Source organism: Erythrolamprus reginae, chromosome 6 (assembly GCF_031021105.1).
Source record: "Erythrolamprus reginae isolate rEryReg1 chromosome 6, rEryReg1.hap1, whole genome shotgun sequence".
NCBI classification, from domain to species: domain Eukaryota; kingdom Metazoa; phylum Chordata; class Lepidosauria; order Squamata; family Dipsadidae; genus Erythrolamprus; species Erythrolamprus reginae.
The window spans coordinates 84453694-84480362 of NC_091955.1; the positions used below are offsets into that span (position 1 = coordinate 84453694).

Here is a 26669-nt window from a genome sequence, read left to right on the forward strand (position 1 = left end):
CATCTATCAAGACAAGTTCAGTGTTTTCTTTTTTGAGCTCATGAACAGTGTTTTCAATACCTGTGGGTTTTTTTCAAAATCCAATTTAAAAATTGGCTTCTTCGGTCCAAACTATTCAACTGTCTACAAGTACTAATATTTTCTTGAGGTCCCTTTCAAAAAGGAAGATATGAAAAGTGACTGCATCCTCACATCTACAACTCTCTCACAAGGATAGTTGGTCCTCAGAGAGTTACTCTTGTTACTCTTAGCCTTTTTCTCTTCAGCTGTTCTTATTATTGTCTCCTGCATGATCAGTCCAGTGACCGTTATATCTCTGGTCTTGATTTGAGACTGTGAAGAAAAACACACCGGGGCTTCATGCAATCTGCCATCCTCTTCATGCATCTTTTCCGACTGTCATGAAAGTGCTTTGTACAGTGCTCTGCTCTATCACTAGACAACCATTGATTGAAATGATGCTGTTTACAAAGCAATAAATTAAGTTTGCAAAGCCCGAACCTGAAAAGCTCTCTCTTTTGCATCACAGATCATAGATCTATTTTTTTTATTATTATTATTATCCTTATCTTGTCATGACCAATGCTTTGATGGTAGGCTAGAAAGGGCATCAAAGGAAATGACATGGCTCAGAGTTTCGCCTCCATATCAGAGCCCTTATATGCCAGGCATTGTAGTTAATGTGAACAAAGAAAGGAATCTCTCACTCTTCTTAATCTTACAGCCCTGTAAAAAGGTGGGGGAAAGCAGGTTCGATTAATGACCGCATGATTCACTTAAAAATTGCAGCAGTTTGCTTAAAACGTCATAAAATCATCCACCCTCCTCACCTTCTGCAAGAGTCTGAAGACTCTTCTACACCACCAGGCTTGGGGTTATTAGACTCCAACTCCCTGCCTGACAGATGCTACATATATTTGTGGTTTGAATTGGAATGACTGACTTTTAATGTAACTGGGGACTTTAGATTAGATTAATTAGTTGAAATTAATTGGATTTAGGACACATGTATCGTATTGTTTTTCTTCTATATCTTGTAAAATGCCCCAAGTCCTCGGAGAGGGGCAGCATATCAATTAATCAATCAATCAAATAATCAATCAATCTCGCTTGAACAACTGCCTGGATTTAGCAAGGGAAATTCTGGTCCCAATTGTGATCCTAAGTTTAGGAATATCTGTATCTCAACTTCTTCTTCTTCTTGAAAATCTCCAGGCTCATTACCATGAGCTAGTGGTTCCTTCCACAGTTCTTATGAAGGGCAAATCGATATTAGAGAATCACAGAAGTACTATCTGAATCCAAACTTCTGCTTTCATCAGGCTTTATTCTTTGGATCTCAGGGCCCTTTCTAATGCAGCATTTGGATGTATCCTATCCTGTGGTGGGTTGCTGTTGGTTCAGACCCGTTCTTTAGAACCAGTAGTGAAAATTTACCACTGCTCGCCAAACCGGCAGCGATGACCGGCAGTCCACGCTCCTGAACTGCTCTTCCAGTTGTCGCAGCTTGCAAAAAAAACCTCTGCACATGTGCAAAGGCTCTGGGATGTAGAAAATACCATGTATTAATTGCTTTGTTGAGTCTAGTGGTCAGTTTACAAGACATCAGTTATATGTATTTGAACTCACTATCACAATGACGGGCAAAAGGCGAAAATGACCTTTCCCACCTCCCATGGAGGCCCTCCATAGGCCAGAAATGGTCCATTTCAAGTTGGGAAATGGACCATTTCTGGCCTCCGGGGGAGAGGCCATTTTCGCTCTCTCCAGGCTCCTAGAAAGGCTGTGGAACTTTGGGAGACTAAAAAAACGGGCCTTTTCCACCCCCTCCAGAGGCTGAAAACAGGCTGTTTTCTGACTCCCAGTGGACCCAGAAGGCCCAAAAATTAACTGGCCAGACCTGAGCTCATATACCCACCGATATGGCTCAACGTACCACTTGTGGCATGCATGCCATAGGTTCGTCATCATTAGCCTAAATCAAGGGTAGATATTTGAGGGACCCCATGCTCTCTCTAGTAACTGGCAGCTCTCTTCACTCCAGTAGGGTCAGCCTGCTCTGAAACCCATCACTTAAAGAAAGGGTAGGCAAAGTTGGCTCTTCTATGACATGAGGACTCCAACTCCCAGAATTCCTGAGCTAGCATGATTTGCTCAGGAATTCTGGGAGTTGAAGTCCACAAATCACAGACGAGCCCACTTTGCCTACCCCTGACTTAAAGGGACCCATAAAGGAGGCTTCCTTTGAAATAGCCCCTGCTCTTTGGAGCAGCAACCTTCCAGAGGTCTGCATGCCTCCGCCTTGCCTGCCTTTGAAAACCTGGATAGAGATGATTGGGCAGGTCCCTTTTTAATAGTAGATGCAATGAAGTTAGGTTGTAGCTTCAGTGGTTTCCCTCCAGTTATGTTTTATGCTTTGTTCTGTATTGTTTTCATTCTGTTTTTAGTCTGTAAAGCCACCAGAGTGGGAGGCAGTTGAGAAATGTGATGAATAAATATTATGTTTGAATTCATCCCCCCCCCCCCCAATTTATCAATATAATTTTAAAACACAGGTAGTCATCAATGTACAGCCATTTGTTTAGAGATAGTTTATTTATTTATTAGATTTGTATGCTGCCCTTCTCCAAGGACTCGGGGCAGCTAACAACATATAATATAACAATACAGCACTACAACGGCAAATCTAATTAAATTTAAAATTACAGTTATATAATTATAGTTATGATGGGCATGAATCATTTAACAACCGCCTTGTTTAATAACAAAAAATCTTGTTTCAATTGGGGTTGCAAGTTAAGGACTACTTTTATTATTTCAGCCGCTAATATATAAATAGTATACATTTTAGCCACACTACCTTAAAAGCAGAAGAGACTATATCAGATTTGAAATGATAAATGCATCTTGTAATATCAACAAATGTAATAATCATCCCACTATCTCATCATCTAAGTTACTAATAAAAACATTTTTTAAGAGTAACCCTCCCTTAGTCCAACCCCCACCGATTCTAACATTATTTTGATAATTGAAGAATACCAGTCTACCACGTGTAGTAGTGCCACATTAGACACTTCTGTCTGATGGTGAATAAAGGCTCCTTCCCATCATCTGTTGCCCTCCTGGTACTAATGCTCTTAAAATTGAACCTATATCTTTTCCCCAAATAACTTTTATAAGTAACTGTTGATTAAAGTTATATAGAAATTTGGACTGAAACTTCATCAATATAATCAGCCATTGCAGTACTCTTGCTTTATTATGTTTACAATACTTAAGGGACCCAAGAAAAGTAATATCACAACCAAAGAACTGGATAGGAATTAATAAACTGTTCCAAGTGGAATTGTAGTTCTATATCACGGTGAAAAAATTGGGATTTCTTTCTCCGGGGGTGGGGGGAATCGCCTTTGGGAGAAGGGAAAAATATACTTTGAAACAGATTTCAAAGATGGGAATTGAATGTTGTACAGCATTTTTCAGAAGAGTATAAGATAGTCAAATTATTTTTTTTTAAAAAAAACCTCTTGTAAGATGGAAACTAATAAATATTGTGTACAGACTGTGCTTTTCTAGCAGTCTGCTATGATCCCCAGGTAGTTTTAGCTCCTTTCTTCCATTTGGCAATGCTGATTTCATATCTATTGCCATGGCTAAATTGTGTTGTGACTTTAATAAATCGTGCATTATCTTTGCTTGATAGCAGTTGATGTTGATACTTGGTAATATTCCATAGAACTTGTATATTTGATTTAGGCTGATGAGTCAGAACGTGTGAAATGATAGTAAAGAAGTGATTGCATGCTGTTTTTTAACCAGGACCAAGGGATTCGTTCAACTCTGTTTCATCTAGTAATAATGCTTATTTATTTTATTTATTTATTTATTTATTTATTTATTTTGTCCAATACATAATACACATTGAAGAGAAAGATATGTAATAATATAAGTAAAGAAAAGAATAGAAGAAAAGATATAAAAGTATAGGTGAACATATTAGAAAGGAAGAAAAGATAAATGAGATAAGGAGAGACAGGGGACGGAAGGCACACTGGTGCACTTATGCACACTCCTTACTGACCTCTAAGGAACCTGGAGAGGTCAATCGTGGATAGTCTAAGGGGAAAATGTTGGGGGTTAGGGGTTGACACTACTGAGTCAGGTAATGAGTTCCACGCTTCGACAACTTGGTTGCCGAAGTCATATTTTTTACAGTCAAGTTTGGAGCGGTTAATATTAAGTTTGAATCTGTTGCGTGCTCTTGTGTTGTTGCGATTGAAGCTGAAGTAGTCATTGACAGGTAGAACGTTGCAGCATATGATCTTGTGGGCAATACTTAGATCGTGTTTTAGGCGACGTAGTTCTAAGCTTTCTAGACCTAGGAGTGATAATCTGCTTTCGTAGGGTATTCTGTTTCGAGTGGAGGAGTGAAGGGCTCTTCTGGTGAAGTATCTTTGAACCCTTTCTCAGCACCTCATAACCTACTGACCACAAAGGGCGGTGAGCTATGGATATAATTAGGATTTTTACCTTTATTTATTATTCTGTTTGCTTTGTCTTCTGGAGGTTTCTAATCTCAGGGTTTTCTTTTCCACCTTTGTTCCCTAGTATGGAGTATTCTCCCCTTGACTCTCCTTTGGTAGGATGTAGCTAGCCAAGTGTGCTAAGTTGGTCTGCTTAGGTTTTGTATTTCAAATCTCCTTCAGGTTGTAGCTAGACAACCTACCTCAATAGTCTTTACACTAAGTGAATCTCATTTTTCAGGAAGACATTTTTCAGGAACATAAAGAGCTTCCTCCAAATAGAATTACGTAAGACAGAAAAGACAAAGAAATTGTAAACCATTCTATGCACCTAGATTTCTCTGCTCAAAATGACCGAGGGTTTGCATACATGCTAGAAGAAGAAAGAATCATGAATAGAGGAAAGCATTAGAGAACATAGGATGCCTCACAAATGATATGCTTGATAATGAATTATTCTACTTTCAATGTCACTTAGAACTAGTTGAGGGTATCGAGGAACCTTTCTGACCTTTATGATGAAAAAATCATCATTTCAAAAGTACATCTTTTGAAGAATTTCTGCACTGTAACTGGAGAGATGAAAACCTGCATTTGCATGTGAATGAAATGCTTGGTGGTCAAGTAATTTGAGAGGCAAGACCTAAGAATCCAAGGTGAAATGCTAATTGCTTTACTTCCAAATTCTTAATCTATGAAATGGTCGTTTCTTCCTTAGAAATGAAAGATCTTTATAATAATTTACTTTATAACTCTGAAAGAGTTCAAGTATCTCTGAAGAATCATAAAGCTAAGTTCAGACAAACAGCAGTCTGACTCATCTGTATGCCAAGCACCCCAAGGAAGACAAGCCATAATTGCCATTTTACATATATTCCAAAGAGAATGGAATCAATCCACAATGGTGAAAAAAAGACAAAGGACAGAGTGTGCAAATTAATACAATTCAGGAGGAGAGATTACTCTTGTCTTTCTCCAGCACACAGGATTGCTACATATCAATTGTTCATAGAAACATAGAAGATTGATGGCAGAAAAAGACCTCATGGTCTATCTAGTCTGCCCTTATACTCATCACGATGTTTTTCAATCTTGGCCCCTTTAAGCGGTGTAGACTTCAACTTGGTAGGGAATTCTGAGAATTGGAAGACCACAGTGCTTGGCTAAGTGACCAAGGTTGACAAACACTGATCTAATATATGGAAAAATATAAAAATATATTATTATATTTTATATATAATATATTCTGAGCAGGAGAAGCCTAATGAGATTCTCATGCATGGGAAACAAAAAGGACACGAATTTAACAATACAAGGTAATCACTATATCTCAGATCACTCTGGATATAACATAGGGTTTAAAAGAAACAAAAACTATATAACCCAGTATGATAGATTAGTTATAAAATATATTCTTTAATAATATGAACTATTTAAGTCTCTGGCACAAAAACTTGGAACATAAATGGAAAATTTAGCCAAATGCATGAAACTGTAAATCAATCATAACAACCCTGCTATTGGATCAAGACAAAATACAGGATCTTTTTTTTTAATTTGTGGGTCAGTACAAATATACTAGGTGGAAAATTATATATTTGTTGTCTTCTACAGATGACTATTCAAGATTTATTGACCAAACTAGAAGACCCCAAAATTAGAGAAATTCAAAGAAATGTGACTTAGGAGAAAGCCTCAAGTACTGTGCTCAGATAACATGAGATGAATATAAAGCAGTGACAATAGATTGTACAAAAGCAAAAACTTATATACCACTTTACAATGCTTTACAGCCCTCCCTAAGCGGTTTACAGAGTCAGCATATTGCCTCCAATAATCTGGGTCCTCATTTTACCAATGTCGGAAAGATGAAAGGCTGAGTCAACTTTGAGCCAGTGAGACTCAAACTGCCGAAGTGCTGGCAATCAGCAGTCAGCAGAACTAGTCTGCAATACTGCATTCTAACCACTGCACCACCATGGCAAACAAAAAAAACACCTCTGAGATGATGAGATACATGATGCAGTGATGATACAACATTGGGAAGAAACAACATATCCACCAGTGCAATTTAGGTACTCAAGTAAAGCCATAAATGCAATACCCTATACCAGGGATAGGCAATCTTGGCCATTCTGTGACTTGTGGACTTCAACTCCCAGAATTCTTGAGCCAGTCATGCTAGCTCAGGAATTCTGGGAGCTGAAGTCCACATGTCATAGAACAACCAACTTGGCCTACCCCTGCCCTATACCAGTTTTTGCTTGGGGGCCAAAAGGTGACACACGTGTGTGATAGTGCACGCATGCGTTCCCACACCCATAATGCAATGCCCTCCCCCCCCCCATGCCTTCCCTGAAGCCTCCAGAGCCTGTGGATGGTGAAAAACGGATTCCAGCTTATTTTCAGCTTTCCCCAAGCTTCAGGAAAGCCTGTGGATGGCAAAAAATGGTCCAACAGGAATTTTGAAAACAACCTCCTCCCGCCCTCCGGAGAGCTCTAAAATCAGCTGGAGCTGACATAGGGCAATGCCTCGTGTGCCTTCAGATATGGCTCTGCGTGCCATAGGTTGTCCTTATACCATACGTTTGACATGGAAAGAAGCCCAGTGTAAGATGCATGACAGGTTAACATTTAGGCTTGTATGTCAGAAGAAAAGAAGATCAAACTGAATTTGCAGATGTATGACAGAAATCATGGTTGGATCCTCAAAATACTGCACGGTATACAAGATCCTAGAATCTGCTCTACACCTGTCAAGATGCAGAGTGTTACTGATCTTGATGAAGGAGAAAAATAAAACACGGAGGTGTCAGAACATGTTCCTCACATCTAGTTAGGCAGTGAGCCAAGACTACAGGCTTCAAAGGAAATCTTTATCACAAGCTGGTTATGGCAGAGCAGGTAGGAGAAAATGAGGTGGTCAGAGAATTCCAAGAAAGGCCCTCCACCCTAAAGGCTTCCCTATGTTGTTCAAAGAAGGAGGTAACAGAACCCTGCTCACTGAAAGACATCAAGAAAACGTCAGTCACTGAGGAAAAAAAAGGAGGAGGGGGGAAGGCTGCATAACCAAATCTCTTCACTATAATGACACATAAAAACTTGTCAAGACACCTGCAGGACAGAAAACAAATGGGTCTTCAAAGCCAATGTGACACAGAAGGAAATTAGCCAGTACCATAAGGTCCAACTACTGTGTAAACGATAAAGAAGTATGTCAAGGATTTATGATGAAACTTTTGCACCACTAATCAAACATACAGTGTTCCCTCGATTTTCGTGGGGGATGCGTTCCGAGACCACCCGCGAAATTCTAATTTCCCGCGAAGTAGAGATGCGGAAGTAAATACACCATTTTTGGCTATGGACAGTATCACAAGCCATCCCTTAACACTTTAAACCCCTAAATTACCATTTCCCATTCCCTTAACAACAACTTACTCACCATTATTACTGGTATTCACCATTGAATAAGACACTTAGTAATCCTGATATTTATAAACATAATTATTTATTCACAATAATTGTTTTTTTGTTATTTATTTGCAAAAATTATTAGTTTGGCAATGATGTATGACATCATCGGGCAGGAAAAACCGTGGCATAGAAAAAAACCCACAAAGTATTTTTTTTATTAATATTTTTTGAAAAACCGTGGTATAGGCTATTCGCGAAGTTCGAACGGGCGAAAATCGAGGGAACATTGTATATCTATAAAGTAACAGAATTCATTGACCCTGGGAATAAAAATGGAAGTTTCCAAAACATGGCAGAGCAAGAACAGAGGGACATTTTCATTGTGACCAGCACTCTCCCTATTAATTTACACCTGGGTTAGAAAGATTAAAAATGATAGGAAGGCTCCACCTTTATATTTTTTTAAATAAGCGGAGTCCAAGATACACAATAGCTAGAATGAAATCCAGGTACAGTGGTACCTCATGATACGAACTTAATTGGTTCCAGGAGGAGGTTCGTAAGGTGAAAAGTTCGTAAGATGAAACAATGTTTCCCATAGGAATCAATGTAAAAGCAAATAATGTGTGCAAATCCTTCAGAAAAATCCCAAACTTTAGAAGGGAGGCAAACAGAGGGCAGGGAGGAGCAGCTAAAGGGGGCGGGTGGAAGAAGCAAGGCTAGACTAAAGGGTGAGTGGAAAGGAAGAAAGGCAAGGGGGGCGCCCCTCCCTTTTCTTTCTTCAAAAGACACCCTTTAGTGCCTCTGCAAGCACGCTGTTCTCTGCAAAGTCTTTCCTCCTCCAAGCCGCCCCTCCCTTTTCTTTCTTGAAAAGACACTCTTTCAGTGCCTGCAAGCACAGCTGTTCTCCTAGTTTTTAAAATGCAGTCTTTCCTCCTCCAAGCGGCCCCTCCCTTTTCTTTCTTCAAAAGACACTCTTTCAGTGCCTGCAAGCACAGCTGTTCTCCTAGTTTTTAAAATGCAGTCTTTCCTCCGCCAAGTGGCCCCTCCCTTTTCTTTCTTCAAAAGACACTCTTTCAGTGCCTGCAAGCACAGCTGTTCTCCTAGTTTTTAAAATGCAGTCTTTCCTCCTCCAAGCCGCCCCTCCATTTTCTTTCGTCAAAAAAGGGGGGAAAAAGAAACCCCTTCATCCCAGCAGCGGCGGCTTGGGTTCGTAAGGTGAAAATAGTTCGGAAGAAGAGGCAAAAAAATCTTAAACACCGGGTTCGTATCTTGAAAAGTTCGTTAGAAGAGGCGTTCATAAGATGAGGTACCACTGTACTTGTCAGCATTCTGAGTAACGCACCCATTGAAAGCTCTAGGTTCACTTCAACTTTGAAGCAAACCTGGGTGAAGCCATCTTTTGCTGCCTCATAGTTTCCAGTTACTACATATACTGTACAACTATTGCTTCCAATTTTTTTTTCCTGACATAAACATGAATTGCATAGGATAAGCTGGTGGTACGCGGAGGAGCCACACACGAGCTATTGCTCTAGCGCATCTCCACTGTGCATGTACAGCTGATTTTCGGGGCTCACGTGGAGGCTCTGGGAGGGCATTTTCAGCCTCCAGAGAGCCTCCGGGAGGGTGAGGGGGGGCATTTGCACCCTCCCTAGGTTCCAAGAAAGCCTCTGGAACCAGGGGACGGCAAGAAAACCACCCTACTGGGCCTACCAGCACTTGGGAAATGAGGGAGTGGAGAGGTCGTGTGCGCATGTGCAGGGGGCAGGGCAGCGGGGGGGGTGTTGCATTAAAGGCATTGAATTATGGGTGGAGGCACGCACATGTGCCTGATAGCGCTTGTGCTTTTGGCACCCGAAGTAAAATGGGTTTGCCATCACTGAATTAACAACATTAAAGAAACAACAAAAATGTTCCAAATTTGAATATGTTTAGTTGGGGTGCTTCCAAAGTTAAACATTAAAATGTTCCAAAATTAAAACACTAAATATTAAATAAAGTGCAAATGAAGTAAAATGAAATAAAATACAAATTTAACTTTGAACGCTGTAGGATATCAACAAAAAAAGAGAATGTATTTTTTAGGACTATTTAAAAATATTTTATCTAGAATAAGAAAATGCATTGACAAGTATCTCAGACATTTCATTACATTAGTCTGCTTGGGACTGTCAAAAACGGGAAGTATAGTATGATTGAAAAAGATCAGCTTAAAGAATATAAGAATAGCCTGGCTGGTTCATGTCATTGCTCATCCTAGTCCAGTGTTCTGCTTGTCACAGTGGCCAACCCGACTCTACAATATTTTCACTCTCCCCGTCATCCTGATGCCTACAAGAGAGCAGTTTTCACTTACTCATCATCATAGGAGAGAAAATCCATCTTGATCAAGATAGCTGGGATTGAGAAGAAAAACTTTAAATCCAGTTCCTACTGAAATAGCCCTAAGTCATTTCAACTGCTAATTGCACTGCAATTTATTCTTACTAGTTGATTGCTGATCAGTTGGACAATGGGAAAAATCAAAACAAGATGGAGATGGCCAGGGGTGGGCTACGAGCCGGAATGCTAAATTGCGCTCGCTGCTGTGGCTCGTGAGTTCTTGCATGACCAACGCGATTTTGCTGCTGCACCTGTGAAGGTAGTAAAATCGCGCACAGAGCCGCAGGTAAAACCTCGCTGAAACACGGGCACAATTTTGCTACCTCCACAGGTGCAGCAGCAAAATTGCGCTGGTCCCACAAGAACTTACGAGCCACGGAAGCGAGCGCAATTTAGTGTTCTGGCTCGTAACCCATCGATATTAAAGCACCATCCTTGTTTACATATGTCAACTAATGTTTTGAGCCTACCTTATCCTGTGGACACTACTGAACTGGATGTAGGGAAGAAAGGCTTTATTGTGGCCACTATTGTAGAACTGCAGCCATACAGAGAGAGAGACTTATTGATTAATGCTGCTGATTTTCAAGTGGGCTGTAGGATTCCTTTGTATTTAGCCAAGAACAGGATCCTGAAGAATGTTAGACGAGACCTTCTTTTAACATAAGCAACAAGCAGACATGGCTCATGGGGTCCTGTGGCTATCTGGACAGGTTCATGAAATACTTCATGAACAAATAGAACAAATGTGAGGGAATTTACACTCTTCTTTTTTTAATTCTCTCCATTCAGCATGAAAGAGCATACTTTGGGTAAATGAAGGATAAACTGAGAGTAGGCAAGGGCTGATTTGACGGGTGCTTTTTTCCTTGCACAAATGAGATTCCATACCACCTACCTATCTTGTATGTTTGATGGGTTGTTTCATTTTTAATTGATTATGAAATGGTTTGCTAGAAAAAAATATTGTATTTAACAGTGAAGACCTCGACTCCTGTCTGGAGAGTTAAAAATTTCAGGGCAATTCTGTAACATAAAGAAATTTCTACTTGAGGTCTGGGAACTCTTCTGGAATTTTAAACAGAATGATAACCTAACTCTACCTCTGTCAAAAAATCAAAAGGACTCCCATTGGGGAGATTAACTATTTCACTCTAACCATTTCAGTTGCAAAAATAAACAATGCTATGAATTTGTTTTTCGTTAAACCCTCCCTAGCTTTTTCTCTTGGGATAAAAAGAAAATCACAACAAATTTTCTGATGGGAAAATGCCTCCTCCTTCCTAGACTCAATAAGCTGTTCCTTTCTAAAGCTCTTATGTAAAGATAAACTGTGTGACTAGGGGTAGGTTCTAACTTACCTCTCTGCTGGTTCGCTTCTTCCCACACTGCGTGGCTGCGCCTCGTGTGTGCGCACATGCACAGTGCAAAATCTAAACACCCCCGCCCACAAAAGCCAAAAACAAGATGGCAACACATGCACAGTGCCGGAAACTCGACTTCTGCGCATGCACAGAAGAAAAGAAAAAGGGGAATTCGGAAAAAAAAAATTAAAAGATGGTGGCGCCCACAAACCAGCACTGACCAATCCGGTTCCATTTCATCATCATGATGTCACCAACCACTTGCTACTAGTTTAGGCGAACCAATCCAAACCGGGAAGAACCCACCTCTGCAAGTGGCCCAGGAAACAGTTTCAGGCACTTGGTTTTTGATGGGTTTTGGTGACTCTTGATAGCAATTTGTCATCCACAAAATCCACAAAGGAAATTTCCTTTAAAGAACATTTTTCAATGGGTAAATTAATAAAGAAATAGAAAAGTAGTCTAGAGTTGATAATATAGTTTCTAGCCACTTTGAAGCAAGAAACATTAAAAAAAAGTGTACTATAAGCCCTAAAATAATCTTAATCAGCATTAAAAAGCAAAAAAAAGCCCCTCCCGAAACTTAAATATCAATAGCCATAGCATTTAGACTTATATACCATGTCACAATGCTTTACAGCCCTCTCTAAGCGGTTTACAGAGATAAGCATATTGCCCTCCACAATATGGTCCTCATTTTACCGACCTTGGAAGGGTGGAAGGCTGAGTCAACCTTGAGCCTACTGAGATTTGATCTACCAAACTGCTGGCAGCCAGTCATCAGCAGAAGTAGATTGCGGTACTGCACTCTAACCACTGCACCCCCAAAGCTTTTAGTTTTCTTAAAGAAAACTCATTTGAAAATCCTGGCTCCACTTAACCCTGCCAGGCAAAATCATTATGCAACCTTGGTCATTAAACATTTGCCTGCCCCTATTCCTAAATGTTCCTACTTTCAATCAAATTAGAATATTTTTTTTACTATTCCAGCTTGTTCATATTTAATGATGTCTCTTAGACTAGTAGTATGTAATTAAAAAAAGCTGGAACTATAAAAGACAGAAAGCTTTACAACACAAAACTATTATTTGGTTATTCCTATATAAACACAGAATACTGTAGTTCTGTGATGGATCTCTCTTGCATAAGAGATGCTGGTTTGAGAAAATAGCTTAAGTTCTGCAAAATAAATCTTATTCTTTCCTGAGTTTTTGGCCTATAGTTTAATGGAGCAGAACTTTACTGTAATAGATTCATTTAAAACCTCATGCGTTTTCTTCGCTAAATGACTGAGCCAAAATACTGTTCGTAAAAGGGTGGATTGTAGATGATTTTGCTACCGGTTCACTGGTGTGAGCTGCTTCTGCGCATGCGCAGAAGCGTCCTGAGTGGGTGGGTGGAGCCTCCTGCCGCCAGTGCCAAGAACCGGCCTGAACTGGGAGCAAAGCTAGAAAATCTGGCAAATCCCCTTGAAATTACAAGATCTGCTTTATTCTGAATTTGGTTAGCTTTTAGTTATTATTTTTTATTATTATAAAGCTTTGTTTTGTAAAATAATACCCTAATAATGACTGGAGTCAAACAAAGCTTATCTTGCTAACCAACAGCCAAGAACTCAGAAGATTAAAAGGCATAATGAATTCTAAAATATTCAGAGGGAATAGACTCACTCTCTCATAAAGCTATTTTTAAAATCTTTCTTCCTTTATCTAAATATAAATAGTTTATATTTTGTACAACAATGACTTTTTTTCTTGCCAGTCACTGTGTAATAACCCTGATCCAACACCAATAGCTTGATGAATATACAAATATTTTTCCTAGAAGTTTCCTAAAAACCAGTATATCAATAAATTAATTAGACTGAATTACAATCGGGTCCAAGGCTAGTAAACTTTATTCCTATGAGGAATATTGTGGTTTATTGGTTACACTGTTGCACATGTGGAAGTATTAATTTTAAGTTTTGTTTTGGGGCAGAAGTAAAACAGTATGTAATAAATAATTTCGTATTTGTCATGAAAATCTTACCAAAATGTACACAGTAACAATTGTAGCCACAGTAGACTGTTTTGCGTTTTACTGGGTGCAGTTTGTAAAATTATGAAATATTTCAAAACTGTATGCAAAAAAATATTACAATTGGTATATAGCTTTGAGACATAAACTGTCGTGGATATTGCTAATTACAAATAGCTAAAACTGAGAAAGAAGGAGTAGGGAATCCAGATTGAGGCAAAGACATGGGGGAAATGGTAGTTAAACCTTCATGTCTCTTTAGTCCCAGCTGAAATTATATGTCCATTGAATCTACTATTCACAATATGAATACTTATATAACATGTGGGAAGAGAATTAACTGTTCTAATCTCAATCTGGATTCTTGACACTGCAATGGCTATTTGATTTTAAAATAACACATTCGTTTTAAATCACATCTAATTTGGCCCTTAAGCATCATTTGAAATATTTAAAAGTATATATTCTATTCATGGTTTAGGGTCCAAAAATGTGGCTACCCATTCTGGTTTCATTGAAACAGGTTTGGTTGAGTTTTCAAAACTTTCATCTGTTCAGAGGACATGACAATCTTGTATGCATTGAATGTATTATGTTATTATTCAAAACCTAACCCTTTTAATCTCCATGTTTTTCTTTGACCTTGATGTAAATATCTAATTCCATATTTATTCCAGGTTGATCCTAGTTCCTAGAGATGCTGGAGACCATCGACACTAATTTTAACATTTACCTCTAAATTTATAGGGAGAATATTGAATGATGTATCTTCTACTGATGCTTTCTTCCATTCCCAATGCACTCAGTTCTGTTTTAATGGGATAACAAATAGAGAATTAATCCCCTATAATTAAAATGCTGAATTTTCCTTGTGTATGTTTCAAAAATGCATTTCTTTCTAATTTCACCCTCTCTTTTACTTTCTCCCCACAAAACTCTCTTAACAGTTACTCCAACTGTTGAGGAGTAAAAATCAGAAAGATTTTCAATCCAGGAACGTTTAGTTTGATTGCAATCTATCTACACGACCTTGATTCAGAGTCTAGTCTAGCTGTAAATTCTATCTGCTTTCCTCTTAACATTTCTAAACCTGGTTTTCCCGCCAGTGTTGGAACTAATTGCTTTTCCCACCCCCATCCCCATCCCTTTTTTTCCTTTAAAAAATCCTGGGAATTCAGGCTCACATTTCACCCATGACCCATAGTTTCCTGTACTAAGAACAACATCTCCTGTGGCACTTTGTGTTTGGTCTCTTTGAAAATTGATCACAGCTAGAGAAACAGGGAAATCAAATTAGCACAAAATAGTAAGCAACCAGAAACCACCATATGCACTATTAAATAAGTTAAGAGGAAGTGGGAAGATGGTTTTAGAATATGTGAAAAAGAATTTTTGCAAATCTTGCAAAAATATCTGAAATACTTAGATATTACCCAAATTTTAAATTTAAAAACAGAGTAAATTCTAGCTTAGGACTTATATGATATCAATCCTTAGTTTAAATCCTACTTTATACCAATTGGTTTTTAATATTAAAGTGGATCTAATGCTATAATAATAATAGATAGTATATGGATGAAAGATGACAGCTGTTATTGTCTGTATAAAAGGGAGAAAATTGAATTCAGTAGGCCTTAAAGCCATGTAAGCTGTTGATAAAGATCCACTTCCCCATAATCAGGAAAGTTTATTCATTCATTCAATTTTTTATGCTGCCCTTCTCCTTAGACTCAGGGCGGCTTACAACATGTTAGCAATAACACTTTTTAACAGAGCCAACATATTGCCCCCACAATCTGTGTCCTCAGGTTCTTTCCTGCTCAATCTTCCTGTCTCCAGGATATTCCAAAGACAGCTGATTTATGTCAGTTATAGTTTAATTGACACTGAGCACAATGCAACCAGTGGCTATTATGAGGTTATTATCCTCAGAATATAAAGAATGTTCTGTTTCAGGCTTTAGACAACCTTTTAGAATACAGCCGAGGGAACAATTTGTTTCCTGTTGGTGCTATTCTCTAATGAACTGCCCACAAATCAGTAGTATAAGACATGAAAAGTAGTACAGTAGTACCTCTAGATACGAGCTGCTCCACATGCGAGTACTCCAAGTTACGAGCCACGACGGGAGCGAAATTTCTGTTCCAGACCCGAGCTCAAATTCGGGATACAAGCCGAGCTTCCACTAGGTGGCGCAAGAATCCTTGCTTCTGGTTATCTCCGTGGGGAAAAACAAAGTCTAAAGCCATTTGTTCCAGATACAAGTTGATCGACATACGAGCTCCGTTCTGGAACAAATTAAACTCGTATCTAGAGGTACTACTGTATAAGATATGAAAAGACCAAAAGAAAATACAAAATAGCAAAGCAAGGACTCCTTCATATTAGTTAGAATTAATCTAACCCCAATTTGCATACACACAGGTAGTCCTTACACGAACACTGGATCCCTTTGCTTTCAATGGGATTGCATGTTTGAGTAATGCCAACTTGCGTGTTTATATGAAAACCCCTGATCCTAGCTGGTCTTCTGCAGCCCCTGGCATTATCAGGGCAGTTATTCTAATACCAATTCTGAACTGTTTCTGTCTGTCTAACATTCCTTTTTAATCCCCATCCTGCCTGCCCCTCCCTTATGTAGGGTTACTTTAGTGATCCTTGGAATATTTTTGACTTCCTCATCGTAATTGGCAGCATTATAGACGTCATTCTGAGTGAAACTAATGTGAGTATAACTCTACCCTCCTTAGGATGCCACCAAATCCTCCTCCTCTTCTTCTTTACTTGTTATTTCTCTCTTTTTTTTTTCTGGTTTATGTTTTCTTCCCTCTAGTCATGCTTTTATTGACCTTGCGCGTCGTCCTTCTCCCAGGGGAGGGAAAAAAGGAGGAGGGTTTGAAGACCTCCTTTCTTTTCATTGGTCACAGCTGTGGCTGGTGAAGGCGCACCGAGATTGGGGTACGTGTGCTTTTTTCCCTCCCCAAAAGATGAAACCAAACCAAACCAGACATGTTTGAGTGTAACTTTCTGACTAACCGGGCTTTTTACTGATACCGTCCATCATGTTACAGAGGTATGAGCAACCAGTACTGTAGAGTGGTAAGAGAGTTTTACTATGCCCACATAACCTCTTTCTTTCCTTATTTTTTTCTCTTCTCTCCCTCTTTTATGCTTTCTTTATTTGCTTGTTTGTTTGTTTTGATTTTTTCTTTGGGTTTTTTTATACCCTTTTTTCCTTCTCTCTCCTGTTTGTTTTCTTCTTTCTCTTCTTTTCTCTTTCTTTCCCCCCCTTTTTTTCTTTCTTTTTCTTTTCTTTTCCTTTTTTTGTTTCCCCGACACATGCAGCACTATTTCTGTGATGCATGGAATACATTTGACGCCTTGATTGTTGTGGGTAGCATTGTTGATATAGCAATCACCGAGGTGACCGTAAGTAGCTGGCGTCTGTCCATGAATGTGCCTGCTCTTAATATTCATTTGTCTTTTCTGGGTTTTTTAATCTCTTCTTTTTTTACTCTCTTCCCTTCTTTCTCCCTCCCTTTTTGTTTAAAGATTTTTTTTTTAAGGATTGCTTATTTTCTTCTGTTTTTGTTTATGCTTGTTTCTTTATGTTTTAGAATAACTTTGGAGGTTTTTTTGACTGTTGCATCATTTTCTTTCCCCCATAATCAGCCTGGCATGAATAAAAAAAACTGTATAGTAGAAAAAAAATCTATGAAATGTTTGTGGAGTGAATGCATAAGCAAGTTTCTGTCCTGGGAAGTTGTAGAAATAGTCAAGACTGATTTTTCCAAAACAATGTTAACATTTCCTAGGGCAATGAAGTACTTGCCATTCCACAAAGAATTATAGGGCAACTCTTTCGAGGTGCAATAGTCGGAACTAGACATGGAAAAAACAATTGCAAAGATACTTATTTTTCCAAGTTCTTTTCTTCAATCTTGAATCCACAAGACTTAACAATTAAGCTAACATTCTATAATAACATACTACACACTAAATAAAATTACATTATTTGTTTCCCAGTTATTTATGGAAAAAAAATTCATGAGAAGAGGAATTACTCTAGTTTTTTAAAAAGAAAATCATTGGTACCAGCTAAATTCTGGCTCAAAGCATATTTTGGCACTGCGACAGTTATCTGTGGGATTTGTTCACTATTTGGCATTGCTTCAGTGTGTGTATCTAAAGAGATCTTGACCAGCTGCATCTTTAGCTATGAAAAGAAATATAATTCATTATCATAAGCTGAGGGTATTATGTTTGGCAAAATTCATTATTTAACTATAACACCACCCCAATATTATTTACAATTTCAGAATATTCAGTAAATTTTACTGAACTAATTCCTATTCCAGATAAAATTCTAATTTGGACGGAAGATAAAATAAATTAGATTAATCATATATACGTTCCGTTCTCTATAGCAGGGGTCCCCAACCACCGGGCCGCGGACCAGTACCGGGCCGCGGGGCATGTTGCACCGGTCCGTGGAGTCAGCAGCTGCTGGCCCTCATGCCGCCACCCCCTCCCTCCAGCGCTTTGCCTCCCGCCGGGCAAGAGGCCTCGGGAGGCAGGTTCTGCCAGCCACAGGACGATGGATGGGACAGAGGGGCGGGAAGGACCGAGAGGCTCAAGCCTCTTTTGACTTCTGCCGTGGGGCGCTTTTGCGTTTTTGGCTGGGGGGAGGCAGGAGGGCCAGCCTGACCCCCTCTCTCCAGCGCTTAGCTCCCGCTGGGCAAGAGGGCTTGGGAGGCAGGTTCTGCCGGCCACAGGACGATGGTGGGAAAGAGGGGCGGGGAGGACCAGCACCCCCATGCTTAATCCCGCCCCCAACCACGCCCCTTTCCGCCCCCACTGGGCCATAGAAAAATTGTCTTGCTGAAACTGGTCCCTGGTGGAAAAAACGTTGGGGACCACTGCTCTATAGGACAGCCACATTATTTAGCAGAAAAATATGTAAAATGTGACATTGATTGATTGTGCAGGTTTTTATAGCCCACTCAAAACAACAGATTATGGGCATTTTACAGGTTATAATATAAATAAACAATCACAGGAATCAATTAAATAATGCTTTGAACAGTACTAGTATTGAAACAAAAAATAAATGGCTTTAATGTATTTACCAATAATCCTAACTAGGATGGAAGTCCCCATAAAATAAAGCTGTTCTTTAAGAATTTATCAAAAACATGAGGGAAGGGGGTTTTATGGATCTCTAGGAGTGTTGTGTATATTTTCTAAATACAGTGATACCTCGTCTTACGAACTTAATTGGTTCCAGGACGAGGTTTGTAAGGTGACAAGTTTGTAAGATGAAACAATGTTTCCCATAGGAATCAATGGAAAAGCAATTAATGCGTGCAAGCCCAAAACTCACCCATTTGCCAGCCGAAGCACTGATTTTTGCGCTGCTGGGATTCCCCTAAGGCTCCCCTCCATGGAAAACCCCACCTCCGCACTTCTGTGTTTTTTGTGATCCTGCAGAGGAATCCCAGCAGGAGAATCCCAGCAACACAAAAACGGGCGCTTCACTGGCAACAGAAGTCCGGAGGCGGGGCATCCCAGTGGCAGCAGCTTGGGTTTGTAAGGTGAAAATAGTTTGGAAGATGAGGCCAAAAAATCTTAAACCCTGGGTTTGTATCTCGAAAAGTTTGTATGACGAGGGGTTTGCAAGACGAGGTATCACTGTATTGGTACAGTACACTAATACATTTAATTAAGGTTAGCTGCTCCGAGTCTTCGGAGAGGGGCGGCATTCAAATCTAATAAATTAGTAGTAGTAGTAGTAGTAGTAGTAGTAGTAGTAGTAGTAGTAGTTAAATATGGAACAGCAGAGACTGATTAAGTTAAACAGTTATTTATAGAGTAGAAAAGCTGACTAGGGCTGTTTTTCTTCCCAGTACCAAGTAGTGTTGAAGTGCAGATGACATTAATATTGGTTCCACTTCACCTCTAAAGAATACCCTTCTACTATACAGGCCCTAAAAAATTTGCATATGTCTTTTTATTACCTGGCATGTTTGAAGTTTCTCTTTTAATCTTTGCTTTAGTTCTAACATTTCTTATTAAGCTATTCATTTTGAATTTCTTCTAACTTTTTTGCATATCTGATGCACTGATAATTTGCAATCAGTTAAAGATGGAGTTTGTTCTGAAATGTTTGAAGTCATATTGCACATATTCTTATAGAATAAGAAATTGGATAGCCCTTTATATCAATTTATACTTTCAAAACTAATCCTGCCCTGTGGCAGTTCACCCAGCCACCCAACAAATAGACATTGTTTTTTTGCAGAACAAATTGAAAACTTTCCCTCTTCACTTACCAATTGCATCATTCCTTTGTCGTTCCTACCATGAAAGTTTTGCTTTGCTCAAGGTTTGTGAGCCTGTCTTGCGTGCCTGTATGCTGGCTTGTTCTGCACAAACTGGAATGGTGGGTGGAGGGAAGAAGAAAATAACATTTCTGAATAGACTACACGATATTTTTTTACTAGATTCCAAAATCAGATAGCATATGATAGCTTATAGCCTGTACTAAATAACTAAAGTAGTCTGCATTGGATCTCTTAAACAGTGTTGCAAAAGTAACGGGTTTGTATAAAATGAACCTTTCTTGGCATTAATTACTTTGTCATGAAAGGTGATGGATGCATTAGATAGGAACACTGTGAGGTCACATCTGCACAGACTTTGCCATGCAGAAGCAATTTGACTGAAAGGCATTTAATCACCAGGAAAGCAGAATGCAAGAGTAAAAAAGACAGATGTACATAATCAGTACATAATCACATATTTATATGTGCACGTGTGTGAATGCATTAAAGTGTTTTTCAGTCGAAACTTAAATTTCATTATAGTAGAAGAGAATATTTCTTAAAACTTTAACAATTTTGAAAAAAGATGCATCTTTGATATTTTATCTTAAAAACAGGGAATAAATAAATATGTTATTTTTAAAAAAAATTCCCTTACATTTAATACATCAATTACGAATCTTAATGAGATATATGAATTTATATATCACAATATATTAACTCAAGTGATAGAGCGAAAACAATTCTTTAAAATAGTGTAACCTTTGCCCTATTTCAATATTTGGTTTTGGAATATTTAAGTGCTGAAAACGATCCTTCAAATGTATATATATTGAAGGATAATAGTCAGAGTCTTTTAACTTAAGGCTTATATTCTTAATAATTTATTTTTAAGTTATTAGTCTTTTTTGCAAATAGTTTTAGTGTGATGACTGAGAAAAAATATGCCAATTTTTCTTCTTTATTCAAGAATAGAGAACTTAACTATGACTAGTTAAATTGAATGGATCCAAACTTCATAAAATATTTATTTTGGATTTAAGTCATTCAGGAAAAACTGATGTTCCATCTAATGCATTTTAAGAAATATTGCTGTAGGAGGATCACAAAAACTACAGCAAATTTGAGTAAGCTAAAAGCAGAGCTTTGAGGAAAAGCATAAAAAGGGATTATTTATGACTATCTGAAAACTATCCTGAAATAGTAGAAAGCATGTTCAGAAAAAAAGGAATAAACCTGCACTTAGTTTTCAATTCATCATAAAGCTTAAATGATTAATCTCATCTCAAATTCATTTATTGAATCTTATATGGAGATCTAGCCATAGCCATTTCTTATTTTTGCCATATGTGCAGAACTATACTCAGTTCTTAAGAGTACAAAAATATGAAAATGGGGGAAGAAATGCAGCTTTCCATCTGCTCCTGATTATAGTCTGTATACAAATTTCTGATCAGCTTCAAAATCAGCTTCAAAAATGTAAAAACAAAAATGAACAAAACATGTTAAGATAATTAATTATACCTTTCAGAATCTTCAACATGAATTCTAAACTAAAATATATCAGTACAGTTATGTCCTTTAAACACAAAAGTTATAAAAACTGGTGACAAGGAATTACAGTGGTACGAGTTTAATTCGTTCCAGACCCGAGCTCGTATGTCGGATCAACTCGCATCTCGAACGAATGCCTTTAGACTTTGTTTTTCGCGCCGAGATAACTGGAAGCAAGGAGATTCTTGCGCCACCTAGTGGAAGCTCGGCTCGTATCCCGAATTTGAGCTCGGGTGTCGAACAGAAATTTTGCTCTCGTCGCAGCTCGTAACTTGGAATACTTGCATGTGGAGCAGCTCGTATCTAGAGGTACTACTATACTGTATATTATTGGCAGTTTGCTACCAAGCGATTGAGCAAAAAGGTTTTGCTGAGACTGCTAATTAACAAACAAATGAACAAAACAGAATTGTCCATAGCTTAAAGTTCCCCAAAAAAAATAGATTTAAAAAAAAATCAAGATCTGATTTTTGGAAACATTTCTAATAAAGTGTTTTTGGAAGACATGCACTTTTGTTACCTTTCAACAGCTGCACTGCACATTTTCCTCCAGGTAAAGCTATGAATTAGTATTAATTCATTAATTAATTATACAACACAGGATCAAAAATTCATTTGTGTATTTTTGATTTAAATATATGCTGAAAGAATATTTTTTTTAAAAAAGAGACTTTTAGATTAGTATTATGTGAAATTACACCTTTCACTATGGATTTCACTATGAATATTTATCCTGATGTTTTTGAATTTGGATTAAATTGAATACAGTACAAAACAAAAGTATAAACTTGCAAAACTGTAAAAAAGAACAAATATAAATTAATAATTTTTGGCATGTTGCTTTTATAATGCTTTTGGCAAGCATTATAAATCTAGCATTGAGGAAAAAGAATAGAAAATATTTGGAAGTTTTCTATGCAAAACAAGGAATTTCCTAGTAATTAAAAAAATACTTGACAAACACTTGTATTTGTGATGTGCTGAGATTTCAATCTGCAGTATAATTAGACTATAGAACAGATCATGTACAGTACTGGTATGTAGGAATGGTTCTGCAAATATATTTTATCATAATTCAATAGGGCTGGAATCTAATTTTGTGTGTGTGTGTGAAATAATCAATGTGTATATTCTTTATCTGTTTACTTCCTTTTTATCTGTTTCACTTTGGAGGATATTTCAAATAGTCTAAATCATTTAACAGTCACCTGTTTGTATATCTGAATGCAGGTGTATACCTTAGGGCTTGTGCACACATTAAATTTACACCTTGTTAAACTGCTTTGCTTACCTTTAGGGAGCAGCAAACTAGCTCTAAGATGAGCTAGAGCTAATTCACTAGAGGTAAGTGAGACTTCATTGGGGAAACTAGTTCCCACAGGGCAGATGACATCCACTTTGGGTAGACAACGTGTGCACAAGCCTTAAAAGTATAATTGAGCTTGTATGCGGATGCATTTGTAATTCGTCTAGATGCCTAACATGCTTGGCATGTAGTTCTTTTGCATTAGAGTGGATGTGCATGTACTGCATGTGCATGTTTAGTGCATGAATATAAATTATGAACACATGAAACTACTCTTCAGCTACATTCATTTTAAATGGAATGTATTGTCACAAATTTCCACTGAAATCATTGGATTGCCACAAAAAACAAATCCAATATTAGTTGTGAGCCACTTTTTAAAGGTGTAGGTCAGAGGTGTCAGATTCAAGGCCCAGGGCCAGATCCAGCCTAGGGGGAACTTAGATCTGGCCTGCAGGGCTGTTCTGTAAAAAGTGAATGACCGGTCCGCAGTGCTTCTGCCAGGGAAAACAGAGGTTGGGAGGGCCGCATGCGGCCCTCCTAAGCTCCATTTTCCTTTGTAGAAGCCTGAAGGAGGCCATCACAGCTGAAAATGGAATCTCATGAGGGCTGTGTGCGGCCCACCTAAGCTCTTGTTTTCACATGCAGAAGGTTGCAAGAAGTCATCACAGCTGGAAACTAAACTCAGGAGCCCATTTTCACTGGCAGAGTTCTCAGGCCACCAAAGGTGCCCCCGACATGAGTGACATCAAGCTTGCCACACCCACTCTGTCCATCGCCACCTCAGGCCCTCCGAGCTCAAACACAAACTTGTTGTGGCCCTCAATGAAATCGATTTTGACACTCCTGTTGTAGGTTTCTTGAGTGTAGGGTAACAATCACCATAGTATGTATCTTCTCAGTTTACCTTTTGCAAGAGTTGGATATCAAGTTTTACCCCAAAAGCCATGTAGTTTCTACTAAGTTAAGATGTTTACAAGATTGTTGCCTTCCTTCCAAGGCCCTGAATACAAGATTTAAATCCAACCTATGCAACTTTGCTTGGAAATAGGTTGTTCTGATGTTATTTCTCAAAAAAGGCGCACAAATTCACATGCTTAGATTCCTAATGTTTAGATACCTCTTGATTGTTTTAGCCTTTCATTGTTTTAGCCTTTGTTTTCTTGCATCTTATTGATTATTGTTTAATTAAGAGGTTATATGTCTGCCTAGTTATATATTCATTGCTGGATAATACCCAGAATATGCTTTGGTTATAGACTGTTGTCCTCAACCTTTGACATTAGAGCAGCAAAAGACCAGCTCATATGCTGTCCAAATTGTCTTTGCTCTTTGCTTGACAATAATGATGCTTCTCTAATTGCACAAATGTATAATCCACTGTAGGAATATGCATTTGAATGACAGGGGAGAACCAACTCTAATCAGCCATGAAGATATCCAGTGGGCTTCTTTCCCAAAAGAGGAGTAATTGCAAACCACTGATGGTTACTTGTTTTTAAATGTCATCTGAAGGCTTTCTCCTATTCAGTAGAAGCTCTCATACTGCATTCATGGCCAGGCTGCATCATAATTACAAAGGAATTTTTAAGTTTAACAGTGAATAGTATATCCAAAGCAATAAAATGACTGAAATCTTCATCCTATTCCAGTGCTCAATGGTTAAAATTACCACAGCCCATATCCATACCTATATCCATAGCAATAAAATGACTCTTATTTCAGTGCTCAGTAGGCAAAATTACCCACAGCCTCCTATTTTGTGAGAAATGGTGTTAAATAGGAGTTTCTCGCTTTACTTTCTTCTGAGAAACTGTTTCGTTTGAGACAACTGACTATTAACATTTTATGAACTTAGGGACAAGGACTTTTGGAATGCAACTTCCAAGTAACAATTGTACGACATTTGAAAGATGTAACTTCGAATACGGTCTTTTAGAAGGGATTTGATTTCAAGTATTGAGAATAGTTTTCTCCGTCAATACATAGTTAGTTTCTTAATTCATACCTGAATAAATAACTCCTTTTCTCTAAGCAATAAAAGAGGCCTGTTAATCTTACAGGGAGATCTTTTGTATATATTTTCTACCATTACAAAATAGGAAAACATAGAAAATAAAAATAAATTTAAAAATAATAAAACTTCAGAATCCATAACTAAGAATCATTGAAAAAAACTCTATTGTTTTGTTAACCCTTCTTCCTTATTTCATATTTGTTATTTTTAAAGCACTGCATAATTATTACATCCTTGAAATCTATAGCAAAAGCAACTAGAGGTATGTGAAAGCCCCCTTCTCTTTTCCTCAACGTCAGCAAGGCCGGGTTGCCAATAAAGCTGCAACCTTGAAACAGATGTTTGAGGAGAATGCAGGAGGTTCATGTATTAGAAAGTCTGCAGCCACCAGCTAGCAAGGAAAGCAGCTGGATAAAAAGTGTTTTTCCTTCAAAGGGAGTGTTTGGATCAGAGGGAAAAACAGTATAAAGCAAAGCACAATGAAGAAAGTGCAAGGACTCTACAGACTGGCTATTAACAGGGATGAAATCCCAGAGAAAAAGATGAATTTGTATTGGCAGTTCTGTGTTTGTATTGCCAGTTCTATGTTAGCAAAAACTTCAGAAGAAAAGAATTTAGGGGTAGTGATTTCTGACGGTCTCAAAATGGGTGAACAGTGCAGTCAGGCGGTAGGGAAAGCGAGTAGGATGCTTGGCTGCATAGCTAGAGGTATAACAAGCAGGAAGAGTGAGATTATGATCCCGCTATATAGAATGCTGGTGAGACCACATTTGGAATACTGTGTTCAGTTCTAGAGACCTCACCTACAAAAAGATATTGACAAAATTGAATGGGTCCAAGAATGGTGGAAGGTCTTAAGCATAAAACGTATCAGGAAAGACTTAATGAACTCAATCTGTATAGTCTGGAGGACAAAAGGAAAAGGGGGGACATGATCGAAACATTTAAATATGTTAAAGGGTTAAATAAGGTCCAGGAGGGAAGTGTTTTTAATAGGAAAGTGAACACAAGAACAAGGGGACACAATCTGAAGTTAGTTGGGGGAAAGATCAAAAGCAACATGAGAAAATATTATTTTACTGAAAGAGTAGTAGATCCTTGGAACAAACTTCCAGCAGACTTGGTAGATAAATTCACAGTAACTAAATTTAAACATGCCTGGGATAAACATATATCCATCCTAAGATAAAATACAGAAAATAGTATAAGGGCAGACTAGATGGATCATGAGGTCTTTTTCTGCCATCAGTCTTCTATGTTTCTATGTAATTCAGACAGGTGTGTCAAACTGTGTCATCATGTGACATATCGTGACTTTTCCCCCCTTTACAAAAATGGGGTGGGCATAGCCAGCACATGATACATCTGGTCCACAGGCCACGAGTTGGCATCCCTGAATTAAAACATAAGGCAGTACAGGATTTGTGAGAAGTGTTGTTAGTAATCTTACAGCATGTAATAATAGTAAAGAGGAAATGTCGTAATAATGCAAATAGCTGCCCTATAAGTATAGTATAGAGTTCATGCAACAGTTATTACACATAAAAGAACATAATAAATATTGCAATAATAATTAAAAACATAGAAATAGCAGTAGAAGAGAATATAGGATAGAGACAGTAGAAAACACATACAAATGTATAAGTTTCATATTTTTGTATCCTTTTTTCTTTTTCCCCAAAATAAACATTTCCTCAACATGCATTGGAATATGTAAAGAAAAGTACCTGTCCAGGGTCAAATATTTTTCTGGCTTTT

General features: G+C 38.2%; 1 protein-coding gene and 1 long non-coding RNA gene across 2 annotated transcripts in view; one reads left to right on the forward strand and one right to left on the reverse strand.

Moving 5' to 3' along the window:
- Positions 1-26669, forward strand: part of CACNA1C (calcium voltage-gated channel subunit alpha1 C) — a 611798-nt gene that overhangs the window by 533589 nt on the left and 51540 nt on the right. Inside the window, 1 exon segment of the mRNA XM_070756479.1 lies at positions 16353-16436. Within this exon segment, the coding sequence (XP_070612580.1) occupies positions 16353-16436 (84 nt within the window).
- The window catches only part of LOC139169809 (uncharacterized), an 87569-nt gene that overhangs the window by 7172 nt on the left and 53728 nt on the right, over positions 1-26669 (reverse strand). Inside the window, exons 2-3 of the long non-coding RNA XR_011559529.1 lie at positions 20044-20145; positions 14445-14519 (exon numbers count right to left, since the gene is read on the reverse strand). This is a non-coding gene — a long non-coding RNA (uncharacterized lncRNA). The remainder of the gene's footprint in view (positions 1-14444; positions 14520-20043; positions 20146-26669) is intronic.